This window comes from Gossypium hirsutum, chromosome A10 (assembly GCF_007990345.1).
Source record: "Gossypium hirsutum isolate 1008001.06 chromosome A10, Gossypium_hirsutum_v2.1, whole genome shotgun sequence".
NCBI lineage: Eukaryota > Viridiplantae > Streptophyta > Magnoliopsida > Malvales > Malvaceae > Gossypium > Gossypium hirsutum.
Genome location: NC_053433.1, coordinates 18,415,710 through 18,431,237, shown reverse-complemented (window position 1 = coordinate 18,431,237; position 15,528 = coordinate 18,415,710). Strand labels below are relative to the sequence as shown.

Here is a 15,528-nt window from a genome sequence, read left to right as displayed (position 1 = left end):
CTTCCGAGCGTTGATCTAACAACAGCCCAATATTTTTAATCTGCTTGGGTAGTCTCACATAACTCGGCCCATGGTTCCACTTATACAAGCGATATGTTAATTCAAACATATAATAAATAAACAACATTTACTATATAAACTACATATTTATTAAGAAATAATTTTTACCTTGTCATCAATGGGAACATATTTGGGTCGTTCACTCGGGGATGTAGGAATGGTAGTCACCACCAAATCCATGACTGCAACAGGAGTAGGCAATTGACATCTTATCTGGTTTCGTTACCTGACACAAGTCTCGGTACAATATGGCCAACACAGTTGATCCCCAACTCATTCATCTGCTTTCTTTAAAGTCGACTAGGCTCAATAGCCACCTTATGTGTACCAAATTTCAAGATTTATTGGGCATTAAAATGCCCCTAGTTAACCTCAGGATGAATGCTCAAGCATATTTTTCTTTGACGATGTTGGACGCATCCTTAAGCAGATTTTTGAAATTGGTTTTCAACCACTTCATATCTATCCAACCACCGTAAAACTTATTCGACACCTTCTCCAAAAATGCCTTGCAAAGGCTTTCTTTATCGGGAACGATTGTTGACCCCATGACGATTGGCTCATCCATTGGTAAACCGAGTTGTAAAGTTACGTCCTCGAGTGTGATTTTACACTTGTCACCTAGAAGATGAAAAGTGTGTGTCTCAGGCCTCCATATTTCCGCCAACGCGCTGATGATTTGTAGCCAAGCATACGAGACGTATACAAGAATCCCGCATCTTGGAAGTAACCACAAATTTTGGTATCTGGGCTCTTTGACAGGTTATATATGAACTCCTCCAAAACACGATCATTCGCTTATTTATATCGATAAAAAAATTTATTTAAAATATTTTAAAAGATAAAATACTTTAAATTTAACTTAATTGAAAATAACGAAATTTTAAATTTCGTCTTACCATTATTGCTTGAGCAGCGGAAATGTGCTTGTCATCAAAACGAATCAGAGAGGTTGTCATTCGTGAAAATTTAATCAAAACAAATAATATATGAAATAATTAAATAAAACTCTAATATTTTTAAACAAGCGTATCGTAAAATTTAGAACAAAACTTGAGAAACTTGAGAGTTGAGAGTTTAGAAAGAATTGAGAAAGTTGAATTTGAGTGAAAAGAAAGAAAAATGGCCTGGTATTTATAGGAAAAAAATTACTACTAGGGTCATTTGAAAATTTTACCGTTGCCAACGTTTAAAAAAATGACCGTTTGTAGAAAGCACTCAGCTAGATACGCTTTCACATACTTTTTCCAAAAACAACCTATTTCCCTAAATTAAAAAAAAACGACCTAAAGAGTCAAATAAAAAAAACCGACCTATACTTATTTAGCCTTAGAATTTAGTTATTGTTTAGAATAAAGTAAAATATTTAAAAATTAAGGATAAAATGTAAAATTTTATTTTTAATAATTTAAAATATATATTTATCAAACAAACTGATTATGTTTTATAATTAATTTAAAGTAATATATAAAATAATTTTATAATTTAGATTTAGTATTTAATTTTTCAATTTGCCGAATAATATTTTATTTATATTACATTTTGAATAAATAGAAGAATTAAAAAGTAGTGTGACTTGTCAAAAAATAATAATGTATGCAAAATGCAGCTTTTGTTTTTACTTAGATATAGAATCTGAAACCACTAAACCTCCATTACTAATCATAAACTCGTTAATTCAGTTTTTTTTTAATTTATATAATTATTGCAAAAGTGAGTTTGATTAACTATAAAATCCCTTCCAATTAACCAAATCCTCACCCAATCCAACATCCACTCCTTATAATGGAATTTCTCGCTACTTTTTTTAAAATATAATATAAAATTTATTATTAAATAAAAATGAAAACAGAATAAAACAAAAGGGCGTTCTGTTGTAAACCGCCTGTTTTGTTTGAGGCAAAACATTAACAATGCAGGAGGAGTCGGTTTCCATCAAATCTTCGTTGTTGTTGTGTTTTTTTTTTAAACCTAAAATTTCTGGGTTTTTCCCGTCCTTTAGTTTTTGATCAAAAATTTCACGTGGAGTCCATTTTTATGAATCGAATTGGAAATCTGATTTCTTGTTTTTAGCCATGCGTTGGCTTCAGAGTCTTTCTTTTTCTTCTTCTTCATCTTCGTCTTCTTCATCAACCTGTACGGGGAAAAATTGTAAAGAGAATCATAATAATAAAAACCATAAGCAATGTTACAGTTTTGGGTTTCGCCTGGGGGTATCTAAGCTGACGAGGCCAAGGGAGCTGAGGCGTGTAAAAGATCAGGAGGTTGCTCCCACGAAGGAAGTGACGGCGCCGCTGCTCTCCGCCGGTTACCATACTCCATTGTCCTCGCCGACTTCGTCTTTTAGGGGAACAACGCCTGCTTTGCCGGTGCCATTGCCGCTCCCGCTTCCCGTTCCGGAAGGAGACAGCGAGCAACGGTTGTCGCCGAAAGAATTTGGGCTTGGTAAAGGTTTAGAGGATAGAGATAAAGAAAAAGCAGATGGAGCTCCTCCCAATTTAAGGTGAGTTTGCTTTTCTTTCCCCTTCTCAATTATTAGTTTTAATTAATGTCAAGCTTCTGTTTTAACATTTTATATAAGATTCTGCAATTATTATTTAATTTTTAATTACAATGAAGAAAAAGAGAAGGGTTTTTTTTTTAATTATCATTTCTTTTTGTTTCTTTCCATGAATCACTTGATTTTTTCTCTTAGAAGAGTTTTAAGGAGATTGAAATTCCTTTTTTTTTTAGCCAATTGTAGGGTATTTTTCAAGTAAATTATGATCTAGAGGATAATTTATTCATAGACCGCTGTAGCTTTTGATTGATAGTCTGAAAATCTAAAAACTTAAAGCTTGTTCATATATGAATTTGTTCTTAATATCTCGACCATAATGCTGTAATAAAATGTGGTTTATGTTTTGCACTGAAGTTTTGGGTTTTTATTTTTGTAGACATTACCATAATTGCTTTACTAGTTTTTTGCAATAATTGAAAGTTCCTTAAATTTTCCGAATAGTGTGTTTGCTTGTCGTGGCTCATGGAAAACAACGGATCATGCAAAAACAAGATCTATGAAAGCATTAAGTCAAGAAATGATTATAGAGGACAGCTTCGAGGATGAGTTTAGGGCGAATGTTCCAATTAGGAGTGCCCCTGCGAGTCCGTCAAGCAGTCATGCTATAATTTGCCCACAGAGCAAGAATGCAGGGGACATATTTCCACACCACATGTTTTCTCCAAGTTATCATGCTTGGTCTGCCCCAGAGATGTCAACATTAGGCACTCCAGTGGTTCCTCCCTTAGCATTCTATGATTACGGTGGATTTAGCTCTGATAATACTCCATTTCACAGTCCACCAAATAGAAGTCCTCATCGAAGGCAAAGTAGCCATAGTGGACCTACTTCACCAATACAACAATGGGTTTCACCTGACATCTCACCATCCCGACTTGAAAGCAACGGCCATATCAATGTCCATCCATTACCCCTTCCTCCTGGAGCGGCCATAGCTTGTACATCAGCTTCAATTACCCAAGTTACAACTAATCCAGACCCATCGCCGATGAATTGTCAATGGCAAAAAGGCAAGCTTATCGGGCGTGGTACATTTGGAAGTGTTTATGTTGCCAGTAACAGGTATGCAAGTTTTATGTATCTTGCTTGCCACTTGCCCTGTTGCTCTTGCTATCTAAACACTAAAGGGACTTGTTTTGGACAGAGAAACTGGAGCTTTATGTGCAATGAAGGAAGTTGAGATATGTCCGGATGACCCAAAATCTGCAGAGTGTATAAAGCAATTAGAGCAGGTTTTTCCGCCACAAATATTACATTTCTTTGCTCTAGAATGTTTGTTTCTTCTACGGCCATTGTAATTACTTTCTTTCATTGCAGGAGATTAAGGTTCTTAGCCACCTCAAGCATCCAAACATAGTTCAGTATTATGGTAGTGAAATAGTAAGTAATATGCCGATTGCATTTTTAGGGTTTTCACTTTTTCTGCTTGCCTCACAATGTCTTAATAACTTCTATTAAGAATTCAAATTTTGCATGCGCAGGCTGAAGACAAGTTCTATATATATTTGGAGTATGTTCATCCTGGTTCAATTAATAAATATGTTCGTGATCACTACGGTGCCATAACTGAATCTGTTATTCGCAATTTTACTCGCCATATTCTTTCCGGGTTGGCTTACCTGCACAGCACAAAGACGATCCACAGGTAGATAGCCAATTAAGATAGCTAATTACAGTGTAAAAGTGAATGGCATCTTATTATTCTTGCATGAATTATCAGTGGCTTAATTATGCTGTTTATATGTTCTTTATAGGGATATTAAAGGTGCTAATTTGCTTGTTGATGCTTCGGGAGTTGTCAAGCTTGCTGACTTTGGGATGTCCAAACATGTAAGTCTGTCTTCCCCTTGCTTGTCATGGATAAGGCTTGGTGTAGCTTTGTTTCTTTTTTTTTTTTCCGATTGAATAACTTTGGATCTGTTTGTTGCACAGCTTAGTGGACAAAGAGCTGATCTATCTTTGAAGGGAAGCCCATATTGGATGGCTCCAGAGGTGCCATGTTGCTACTATTTCAATAGATAGTGGTCTTTAATTTAATTATGCTGACATAATTCATTTCACTGCAGCTCTTGCAAGCCGTGATGCAGAAAGATAATCGTTCTGAACTTGCTCTAGCTGTTGATATTTGGAGTTTGGGTTGTACAATTATTGAAATGTACACCGGTAAAGCACCATGGAGTGAATATGAAGGGGTAAGCTACTAATGTATCTTATTTCACTCTACTAATCATTGTGGGGAATGGAGAAAATCTAAACATGTGTGCCATTTCAATTGTGTGGGATGGCCTTTCTCGCCTACTAATTAAGACTTAAGAATGCACTAATTGTCTCCGTGATACGGACATGGTTCAAATGCTTGGTCTAGTTTGTTTTTTAGTAAAAGCCATTGCTTATTTCTCAAAATTGTCACTTTCAATGCAGGCTGCAGCTATGTTTAAAGTGCTGAGGGATACTCCTCCAACACCCGAAACATTATCACCCGAGGGGAAGGATTTCCTGCGCTGCTGCTTCCAAAGAAATCCAGCAGACAGACCATCTGCGAGCATGTTACTAGAGCACCGGTTTATAAAATGCCCCAACAGTCGGGTGTCTCATCATCTAACGGATAACGTCCATGGTAGATAAGAATACTTCCCCTTCCGCTGTTGCTGACATCTAGTAGTTTATTTACTAATCGGTTTAACAAGAGACCGATTTGAACTTAAATTGGATAAATTGCCAGTTCAGCAAAGCCTGCGAAGTAAAAAAATTGCTACTCCTGACAGGTAAGAAGTTGCATGTCGCATTGCCATTTGCATATCCTTATTGATTCACTCAATCAAGTTGGTAAATTTATACCCTATTATTGACCTTACAGTCCAGCTTCTTGCATTAATCTCTTTTCTCCGGTGAAACTGCTCGATGAGAATTACAAGAGCTCCGACTTAAAACAGTGTCTGCATTTTACCCTCCTCGTTCTACCTTTGAGGCTCTTCCTAGTTCGTTGCTTTCATGCTGGGGTCAAGATAACTCATCATCCATGTCCTACTGTTTACCATTAACATATCTTTCAAGCCGGAGTCTAAGGAGAAGCATATTCTCGGATAACAAGGAAGAGAGGAAGAAGCAGTGTAAAAACAAATTCAAGGATTCTGCTGGTAAGGCAGCTTCAAGCATTGGCATGGAGAGCTGAACCAAAGACACGCTACTTGATCTGTCTCATCAATGACTGGTTGAACTTCCTGAGCTAGACGCATAGCTAGAACATGATGTATAAAGCATAAAACAGGGTTTTGTATACTATTGACAATTTGTAAGAGCTTGCTTTTGAGTTCATGCATGTCTTACAGAAGATGACATTCTCAACTCCATTAGTTGAATGAATTAGTAGATTTTAAGTTAAAATCATTTATGGACAACTGAGCATTATTATTATTCTTTTATAGGAAAGAGGTCAAATTTCAGTTTTTGGTGTTATTGTCTGGGATTTAATTTATGTACTCTACTTTTAAACATGATTTGGTTTTTATATTTTTATAGTATTATTATTTAGTCTAAATAATTAATATCATTAACTATTTTAATTAAAATGTTGATATTGATTTTTTAAAAATAATTTTGACATGATGAATGGGAGTAAGATGGTGCTCCTACCTAATGAAACCATTAAATGTCTAATTAGATTATAATAATAGAACAACCAAATTAGATGAAATAAAAGTATATAGATTAAATCATAAATTTAAGCATAGAAGAGTGTTTAATACTAAAATATTACTTATGATAATCTATATCTAATACAATCATTCATATATATATATATATAAATACACACGAGGGATCCACTCGTACTAATGTAAAACTAATAAATACTTCCATTACTTTTTTTTAAGATCGACATTTTAACATTCTAACTGTCATATTTCATGTTTTATTCATGTAGATAATGCATGTTAAGTTTAGAATAAAGAAAATTCCTTTTTAACTATTTTTTATATAAAAAACTTTTAACTGTTAAATATATATTTAATGTAATGACTCATTTTCAATGGTGTTGAAAACGATAATTTCGAAACCCAATTTAGGCAAGCGAGTCAGTACTTTATTATTTAAATCAATGTTCAAGAAGTTTGAGGGGACTCGTATTAAAATTTATTAAGAAATATTATTGTTTAGTTAATTAAATTAAGGGAGAGGATTAAGTCGTAAAAAATTGAAAGTTAGTGCCTGTAATTAAAGGTATTAATTAGTAAATTATTAATAATTGATGGTCTAAGGGGAAATTAAACCATGGATAATGTTAGTGGACAAATTAGGACTGAATTTAATTAATGAACAAATTTATAAGTAAGGGTAATTATGTAATTAATTAATTAAAGAAATAAACTGAAGTAAAACAAAAAGGAAATTGGGTCATCTTCTTGATGGGGGTGCCGAAAAATAGAAGGAAAAAGAAAAAGAGAATAGCCATTGTTGAAGCTTGGATGTTTGGTTCTCTAAGCTAGTGCATGTAAGTGTTTTCTTAATTTGTTTTGCATGAATTTTGTGTTTTTGGAACCTTTGAAGTTAGACCAAACTAGTTTGTGGATTAGATTATTATATTATGTTAAGGACTGTTTTGAGTTTTATTGTAAAGGTGCTGGAGGTTTTTGGGGTTTATTTTGAAGTTTATGGGTAACTTAACTATTTGGGAGAAGGATTTTGTTAGTTTTATTCTCTAATGATTTATATTGTATAAACTCATGTTATTATGAGCGTAAATTGTAAACTTGAGAAATGTGGGGGACTATTTTTGAAACCATATGAATTTCGGTTAGTTAAAATGTGGTTTAGGAAGTAACCGGTTAAGCTTTGGCATAAGGATTTAATTGGATAGAAGACATAAATTAAGAGCAATACTGTAAAATTTCATTTAGGGGTTGATTGAATGGAATTAATATATGAGATTAAATTAATTTTTGATATTAAGGATTGAATTGTGTATTGACTATTTGTTGTGAACTAAATGTGGAGATATGACTTTAAGATGGATTGTTTAAATAGAACGATTGTAATTTTGAATTAGTTAATTGAAAGCGAGTAAAGCAGTCGTAAGTCGAGGGAAGGAGAAGGCACTCGATTAATTCATCTCGTTCACCAGAAACTATCGTAAATTCGTTAAGTTCATAGTTTTGAACTTAACCTTTTATCTATTTATTTATTTATTATTAGATGTTATTTGAATACTTGATATACAATATTATGTCTATATTTGAATGAAGATGATATTTAATGAATGAGGAAATTGTCGAATGAAATTGTGTCAATTTGTTGGTTAATCCAACTAGAGCTGGGCTCACATTTAATATCGTTAGTTTATCCAACTAGCGCTACGCACAATTTTCGTCAATTTATCTGGCTAGTGTTGGGCACACAGTCGTCGGTCTAATCGACTAGCATTGGGTGCAAATATCGTTGGTTTATCCAACTAGAGCTGGGCTCACATTTAAAATCGTCGGGTTATTCGACTAGCACTACGGTAAACTCTTTTGTGGTTTATCTGCTAGGCAGCGGGTGCCATGTCACGAATAAATCATACGGCAAAGTAATATCAGCCATCGAAAAGGGATTGGATGTAGGTATTATTAAAGAAGAATTATATTTTAAAGATTGTGGAATAAACTCAAATGCTTTGGTTATACTTATGATTAGTTAAATAAGTGGAATCTACTAAATGTTGGTTCCTTTGTTTGCAGGTTAGATATATATAGTAAACTCGGACTCAGCGTCCTACAAGAATCCCATACTCAATGTTGGCAATGTTTTCTTTTGTGTTTTTGGCATGTACCTAAGGTGTAAACATGCCCTAGAAGTTGAATCTTTTGAATATGTGATTATAGGTTTGAATATATATAGATATATGTTTATTTAGCATGTTCTGGTGTTGGTTGGATTTGCTTGAATGTATATTTCATGTTATAAGTTCAATGAAATTGGTTATTTTGAGAAATGTAAGGCATGATTTATTGAATTGGTATTTGTTCATAAGAGCTATGAGTTAGATGTATAGAAGATTAAGAATTGCCTTAATTGAATGAGAATTTAATTGTGGTGTCAATGACGACACATTGGTTAGACATTTGAATTTTAGGTAATTGGTATATTTGGACATATATGAGTGAGTTTTTTGTCATGATTTTAGTATGATTTTAAGCATGGTTTGGTAGTCAAGTTAGGTATGAAAATTTCCTTGTTTTTGAAGCAATTCGGGGTACACACGACTTAGGACACGGGTGTGTGTCTCGGCCGTGTGAGACACATGGTTTGGCTATGTAATGACTCGAATTTTACGGTTATCGGAAAAGTATATTTTCGAGTCTCCGTTACTGAAAAACGGATCCGTAAATATTTATAAAAAATATTTAAAAAGTTAATTAAGTGGTTAATTAGAGTTTAATTAATTGAATTTAGCTTAATTAAGGATAATTGGATAAAAAAATTAAATTGAATAAAGTGTAAAAATTTAATTATAGATTAAAAGAAAATAAAAAGGACCAAAATGGCAATTATGTCATTTAGCATAAGTGAGGCGGCATATAAAATAAAAATTTAAGATTTTTACTTAGATTTTAATTATGAAATATATATATTTACTAGTAATAAATGATATTAAATTAATTTATTATAATTATATTATAAGATATTTATATGATAAATAAATTAAATTGTGACAAGTGTGTGATAAAAATAAAATAAATGTGTAATAATAATTATACATACATTTGTAATATATATAGTTTACTTATTATTTAAGTAAATATTAATGTTTTGTTATTATTAAATTGATATTATATTATGAAATAAATTAAATAAAGACAAATGTATGGTAAATAAAATATAAAAGTGTAATACATATATTTGTACAATTGTAGTATATTTTATTTAATTGCTTTTTATTTAAATAAAATATAAAAGTGTATAAAAATGTTTTGGTACAAGTGTAATAATATATATGCATACATGTGTTAAATAAATATTTGTTATTAAATAGATTTTTAATATAGATATTTTATTGTTATTATATATATATATAGTAAATAAAGAAAGAAAAAGAAATGAAACAAAGAAAAGAAACAGAATAGGCAAACGAAAAGGAAAGAAAGAAAGGAGAAAGAAAAGAAAAAGGGAGAATTAGGGTTTGAAGGTTTGGAAGTTTAATAGGTAAGTTAATTTAGCCATTTTTATTTAATTTTGATGTTTTAGAAGCTTTGGAATAAGGTTTTGATGAAATTAAGTTGATATTTTGAAAGTTATTATATTTCTAAATATGGTTCATGTTGAATAAAATGATGAATTAGGGATTAAATTGATAGAAAGTCAAGTGAGAAGTGAAATAAGGATTGAATTGTAAAGTAATTCATAAGTTTTATGCTTTAGGGATTAAATTGAAAGAAATTTGAAATTAGGGATTTATGGGAAATTAGAGAGTTGAAATTTGATTTTAAGTGACAGTTGATTGAAAAATAGAGAATAAATTAGAAGTTATGTAAATATTGAGTTGAAATTGGAATAAATAAAATGAAATTGTATATTGATGAATTTTTAATTGTTTTAATTTCCGTAGCTAACATTGTGCTGGAAATCTCGGCTAAGCAAGAAAAAGGCAAAGTCGACAAGGGTTAGCTCAGAAATTACGGTTTGTATTTCTACAATTCGAACTTAATATTTAATTATTGAATTTATTACTTAATATATATAGAAAGTGCTTTGAGATGAATATTTGAATTAGAATAGATATTGGTTAGAATTGAAAAGTGAAATTATTTATTTATTGTTGAATTTTGATTGAATATGTTGATAGTAATTGAGGTGAGAATTATTGTGTTATATAATTGAAATGGATTGATTAGGTATGTGTTAAATTTTTTGAATTTATACGGATATATGTGATTATTGTAAAAATTAAATATTTGTTATTGAAAAGTGAAATGAATTATATCAAATTATAAATATATACGATTGTTGAGATGTGAAATGATTGGAAACTGGAAAATGAATTAGAAACCCTATTAACAGTATCGGGCTAAGTCGGTTATAGTTGGCATGCCATAGGATTGGAAGTGTTTAGGAATATTCCGACTTTATGTCGATGAGACACTATAAGTGTCGTCTTACTGCTACTGTTACTGTTCCGGATTCGTTCCGAAGAGGTACTCCGTACCTTACTGTTACTGTTACTGTTTCGAATTTGTTCCGATGAGGTACTCTGTGTACCGCTATTGTTACTGTTACTGTTACTGTTACTGTTACCGTTATGATGTATTCCGGCTCCGGCCGATGAAACACTGTATGCTATCCCGGTGTGTGGGTTGGATCCGTATATCCGTCCGAGTCCGAGTCATGTTAATAGGGGTAAATAGATACTGAATAATTAACTGCTAATGAATAACTGATTGTTACTGGATAACTGACTGCTACTACGTAAAAAATGTTACTGAATAATTGATTATTACTGAATAATTTATCGTTACTGAATAATTGACTGTTAAAGAGTGACTAAATATTATTGAACAACTAATTGTTATTCAATGATTGAATGTTACTGAATGAAACTGAAAAATTGATCGATACTGAAAATTATTTACTGATATTGAATAGTGAATAGAAGTATAAAGGAAACATATGAATGAAAAATATTATTATTTAAATGATTGTGAATTTATTTTCGAAAGGTAATTGGGTTAATAGATGATAAAAATCGAATAAGTTATAAATGATTTATCTATGAATTGAATAATTATACAATTGTATATGCCATATGATTTTTAAGTGTTTGTTATATTTTCATTTTATTAAGTGTTCGGATTATAGAAATACCACTGAGTTCATACTCAGCGTACGGTTGTTTTCGTGTGCAGGTTAAGTTAAAGCTAGATCGTTGAATCAGCATCCCAGGTCGATCCCAAATTCAATGAGGTAAAGCGTGTTAATAGTTGGTAATGGCCTGTACCTAGGATGTTTTATGTATGTGTCATTTTGAATTGTTAATGTATTGATGAAATAAGTAGAATTAAGCTTTGTAATGGTATATAATAGGACTTGACTAATTTAGTATGAATTTGAATCATATTGATAATATATGATAAGTGATTGGAATTGAGTATTGGATAATATATAAAATGTCTAAATTTAGCAAGTTTTGAGCATATTTAAATATGTTTAGATGGGTTGAACATAGTATTTTATGTAAATTGTCCGATAGGTCTGGTAATACTCCGAACCCTGTTCCGGTGATGGTTTGGGGTTTGGGGGTACAGGCTACACGGTCGTGTGTCATTTGGGAGGTTCTTAACGTTAAAGTCAATGAGTTACATGGCCTAACACATGGACACACCGGCGTGTAAGACAACTCAGAGAGTTACACGGCTTGGAACACAGGCGTTTGACACGGCCGTGTGACCCTACTCAAAGAGTTAAGGTCACACGGGAGAGGATACAGATTGGGACACGGTCGTGTGTCCTTAGTTTGAAGGTTACATAGCTTCAATCACGGGCGTGTATCTCAGTCGTGTGAGCCACACGGTTGTGTGACCCCCTGTTTCTAAATTTTTGTGACTTTTTCCTAGACATTCCAAATGGTTTCAAATTGGTCCCGAATTGCTTCTAAGATATTTTTAAGGCCTCGAGGACTCAATTTAGGACGCTATGTATGTATTTGGTTGGTTTACAATGTGATTGTATTATTTAATGATATTAAGTTTAAATGTTTCCGATTGTACTGTAATACTCTACAACCCTAATCTGATGACGGATACGGGTTACGGGTGTTACATTTAATATAGATAATAATTTAGATTGATAAAATAGAGATATCAAATTGATTTAAAATTTTATATACATGACAAGTACAATCATATTAATAAATCTAATGATTCGTTGTAGAAAAGGTATATAGGACATAAAATCATATTAATTTAATGCCTGTATTAATTCGTAATTTTTGAGTGTGGGCCGACTCTTTCGAGAGAAATTTTTGAAGTTTTTTCCTTCGGAAAGTCGACTTGTCCCTCAACAACCAAATATATTGTATTCGTGTTGGAGTTTTGTCCCTGCCCTTTGTGAGAGTTGTGTGCGGTCCACAAAGAGGGGTGCTTCAGTTAATAGAGATATGACTTGCAAAACTCAAAAAAAGTATTAATATAGAAGAATGATAATTAAGCTACCTAAATTTGAGACAATTCAAACCACCAACCAAAAACAAAAAATAACATACTTTCAAGCATACCATGTTTGCAAAATTTTCACTCTTTTTTAGTAAATAGAGAGAATTTAGATAACTTGAAAAAATATTAGTAATAGAATTTTATGCTTCATTATTTTTAATCAAAATAAATATTATTACTATATTTTAATTAGTTATGATTTAAATATTACTTTATAAAAACACCGATGGCAATCATATAGGAAGCAATTACCCCTATTTGTAAAGTACCCCTCTTCCTAGGTTGAGGTAAGAAATGGCTTGTTGAACCATTCCCTTCACTTAATTAGTGATCATCTTCTTAGATGCATCATCGATGTAATGGGTGGAAATTTTTGAAATTTGAGGTATGAAAAAATATAAAAAATGAAAGAAAATTAAAAAAGAAAACCTAGATCCGATTTCAGGGATATAAAAAAAATGAAAAAGAAAAGAAACCCAGATTTGGTCTCATAGTTTCCAAAACATGAAATGAGAAAGAAAATGAAAAAGAACCCAAATATGGTTTCATGAATGGTCGGGATAGCTTTTTTTTTTCTTTTTTGAAATCGTAATGGTGGGGATTTTGGTCCGAGTTTGATTAGATAATTCAAATTTTATATGAAAAGGGTTGGGTATTGTTGTTGGAAATAAGTTTGAAAACACTGAATGTAAGCAGAGTGGAGTTTTTAAAATTTACTTTAAAATTCAGTCAAGATATTTACAAAAATAAATGTTTTACTTCAATGTTATTTGTGTTTTCAATTTGTTGTTCTCGACTTTCAACCATTTGATATTCTCTACTAATCTTAATCTCTGTTTGCTAGAGTATGGACTCTATTCACAAATCAATAGAAATTTTAGTGAAACTTTCAAGAGCTAGAAACTGAAGATGACTTCTATCAAAGTATAAAATTTATTGTGTGAAAATAAATTAACTATATGTTGACAAAATGCCAACATAAATATGAGGTGTGTCATTGACCTAGTCCTTAGTCTCTATTTATAGAGAAAATAACAAGAGTTTCAGTTGAAAAATGTGTAACTAAATTAATAATATTTTAATAGAAAAATTGACTCTCGCTAAGAGAATACTAGTGGCACAGGGCTAGAACTTTAGTCTGGCAAACCATGCAGCTTTAGACATTTTTCTTACTTAAAATCTGCCTAAGTCAGTCTTACTATCAAAAATGAGAATTCTCGCAGAATTTCTCTAAAGCAACGAAACAAAACGGAAAGAAACTCGAAACGAAAGAGCAAATATCGAACATAAAAGCCAAAGGAAAGATAGCACACACCAAGTGTTTAAGTAAATACTCTCAAATATATTCACAACTATGAATGAAATAATTACAAATGAAGATGGAGAACTCTATTTATAGTTTAGCTCCCCCAGATCAAGCGGTATCGATTGAACTACATCAATGGTTGAGATTAGTTCCCATCTACAATAAGAGAGTCCTAAGGGATTTAAATTTTATACATGTTTATCTTTTAGGATTTAAAATAATTACCTTGTTAAAATATAATGTTTACAATTTAATCAGGATCCAAGTAAATGGGCCTTGAATCTTTTCCAAGCAATGGGTCAGTCTTGTTAGGTCGAATGATCCCCAATGAACAAGAGGGAACATCAAAGTGTGCCTTGGTTACGAGTTTCTTTATGTGGCCCATGACGTTCTCCCATACTTGTCCTTATAATGCCCTCGCTACGTCTTCAGAATGGAACTGGTCTATCATCTCTTAGAATTTTCATAAAGCCTTGGCAGGTTCTTAACTAGTCTTACTATCGGAAAACCCCTTCCATTAAACAAGGTACTCATGCCTTGGCTTGTTGTACTTTCGTCGGATTACTCGGTCCACGAAGATGCACTTAACATCACTATCATAGAAGATCCTTACCCCAGTTAGCACTCGTTCAGACTTGCCTTGCTTTGGATCCCCCTGATTTTCATGGAAAGGCTTAAGCATAATGACATGGAACACCGGATGAACCTTGAGTTTCACTAGCAACTCCAGTTTGTAGGCTACCTTACCTACCCTTTTCAGAACTCTGAAAGGTCCCTCATATCGACACACAAGCCCTTTGTGCAAACTAGTGTGGTGCAAAATTAGGTGTAGTTTATCAAGGATTGAGTCACCAACCTAATACTGTACATCTTTGTGATTTTGATCAATCTACTTCTTGTTGTGCTTACTTGCCTTGTGTAGGCAAGCTTTGATTAAGTCATTTTGCTCTTGCCAATCTTTAGCAAATCGATAAGTTATTGAATTTGGTCCTTCATAATAGGTCGCAACAGCATTGGGTGTGAGTGGTTGTTGCCCTATCACTATCTCGAACAGACTCTTATTCATAGCCCCACTTCGCTGCAAGTTATAAGAATATTGGGCCACATCCAACAACTTTGGTCAATTGCTATGTGTGGCACTCACATAGTGATGAAGATAGGTATGCAATAAAGCATTTACTCTATTGGTTTGCTTAACAGTTTGCAGATACATGCTAGTGAAATAGTTCAAGTCTCACCCCATCAATTTGAACAACTTTGTTAGGAACCAACCCATGAATTGCCTATCTTGATCACTAACAATAGACTGTGACACTCCCTAGTATTTTGCCACATATCTAAGGAACAAACGATTTACCTCCTTAGCAAAGCACTCATTGGTTGTTGGAATAAAAATTACATACTTAGAAAATTTTTCAACC

At 32.6% G+C, this 15,528-nt stretch overlaps 1 protein-coding gene and 1 long non-coding RNA gene across 2 annotated transcripts; both read left to right on the top strand.

Annotated features, from left to right (window-relative positions):
- Positions 1 to 1,824: 1,824 nt before the first annotated feature.
- On the top strand, positions 1,825 to 6,063 carry LOC121208294 (mitogen-activated protein kinase kinase kinase 5). Its single transcript, XM_041078846.1, has 10 exons — positions 1,825 to 2,563; positions 3,062 to 3,682; positions 3,765 to 3,852; positions 3,938 to 4,000; positions 4,102 to 4,265; positions 4,375 to 4,450; positions 4,553 to 4,612; positions 4,687 to 4,812; positions 5,042 to 5,385; positions 5,478 to 6,063. The coding sequence occupies exons 1-9, from the start codon at positions 2,136 to 2,138 to the stop codon at positions 5,243 to 5,245; spliced, it is 1,830 nt and encodes a 609-aa protein (XP_040934780.1). The 5' UTR covers positions 1,825 to 2,135; the 3' UTR covers positions 5,246 to 5,385; positions 5,478 to 6,063.
- A 927-nt stretch (positions 6,064 to 6,990) lies between these two features.
- Positions 6,991 to 8,588, top strand: LOC121208293 (uncharacterized). The gene is made up of 2 exons (XR_005903242.1): positions 6,991 to 7,109; positions 8,335 to 8,588. It is a non-coding gene; the product is annotated as an uncharacterized lncRNA (long non-coding RNA).
- The last annotated feature ends 6,940 nt before the right edge of the window (positions 8,589 to 15,528 follow it).

Coding starts and splice junctions, on each gene's coding strand:
- LOC121208294 (XM_041078846.1), top strand. CDS start 2,136: ATGCGTTGGCTTCAGAGTCTTTCTTTTTCTTCTTCTTCATCTTCGTCT. Junction 3,853..3,937: donor GTATAAAGCAATTAGAGCAG/GTTTTTCCGCCA, acceptor CTTTCATTGCAG/GAGATTAAGGTTCTTAGCCA. Junction 4,266..4,374: donor AGCACAAAGACGATCCACAG/GTAGATAGCCAA, acceptor TGTTCTTTATAG/GGATATTAAAGGTGCTAATT.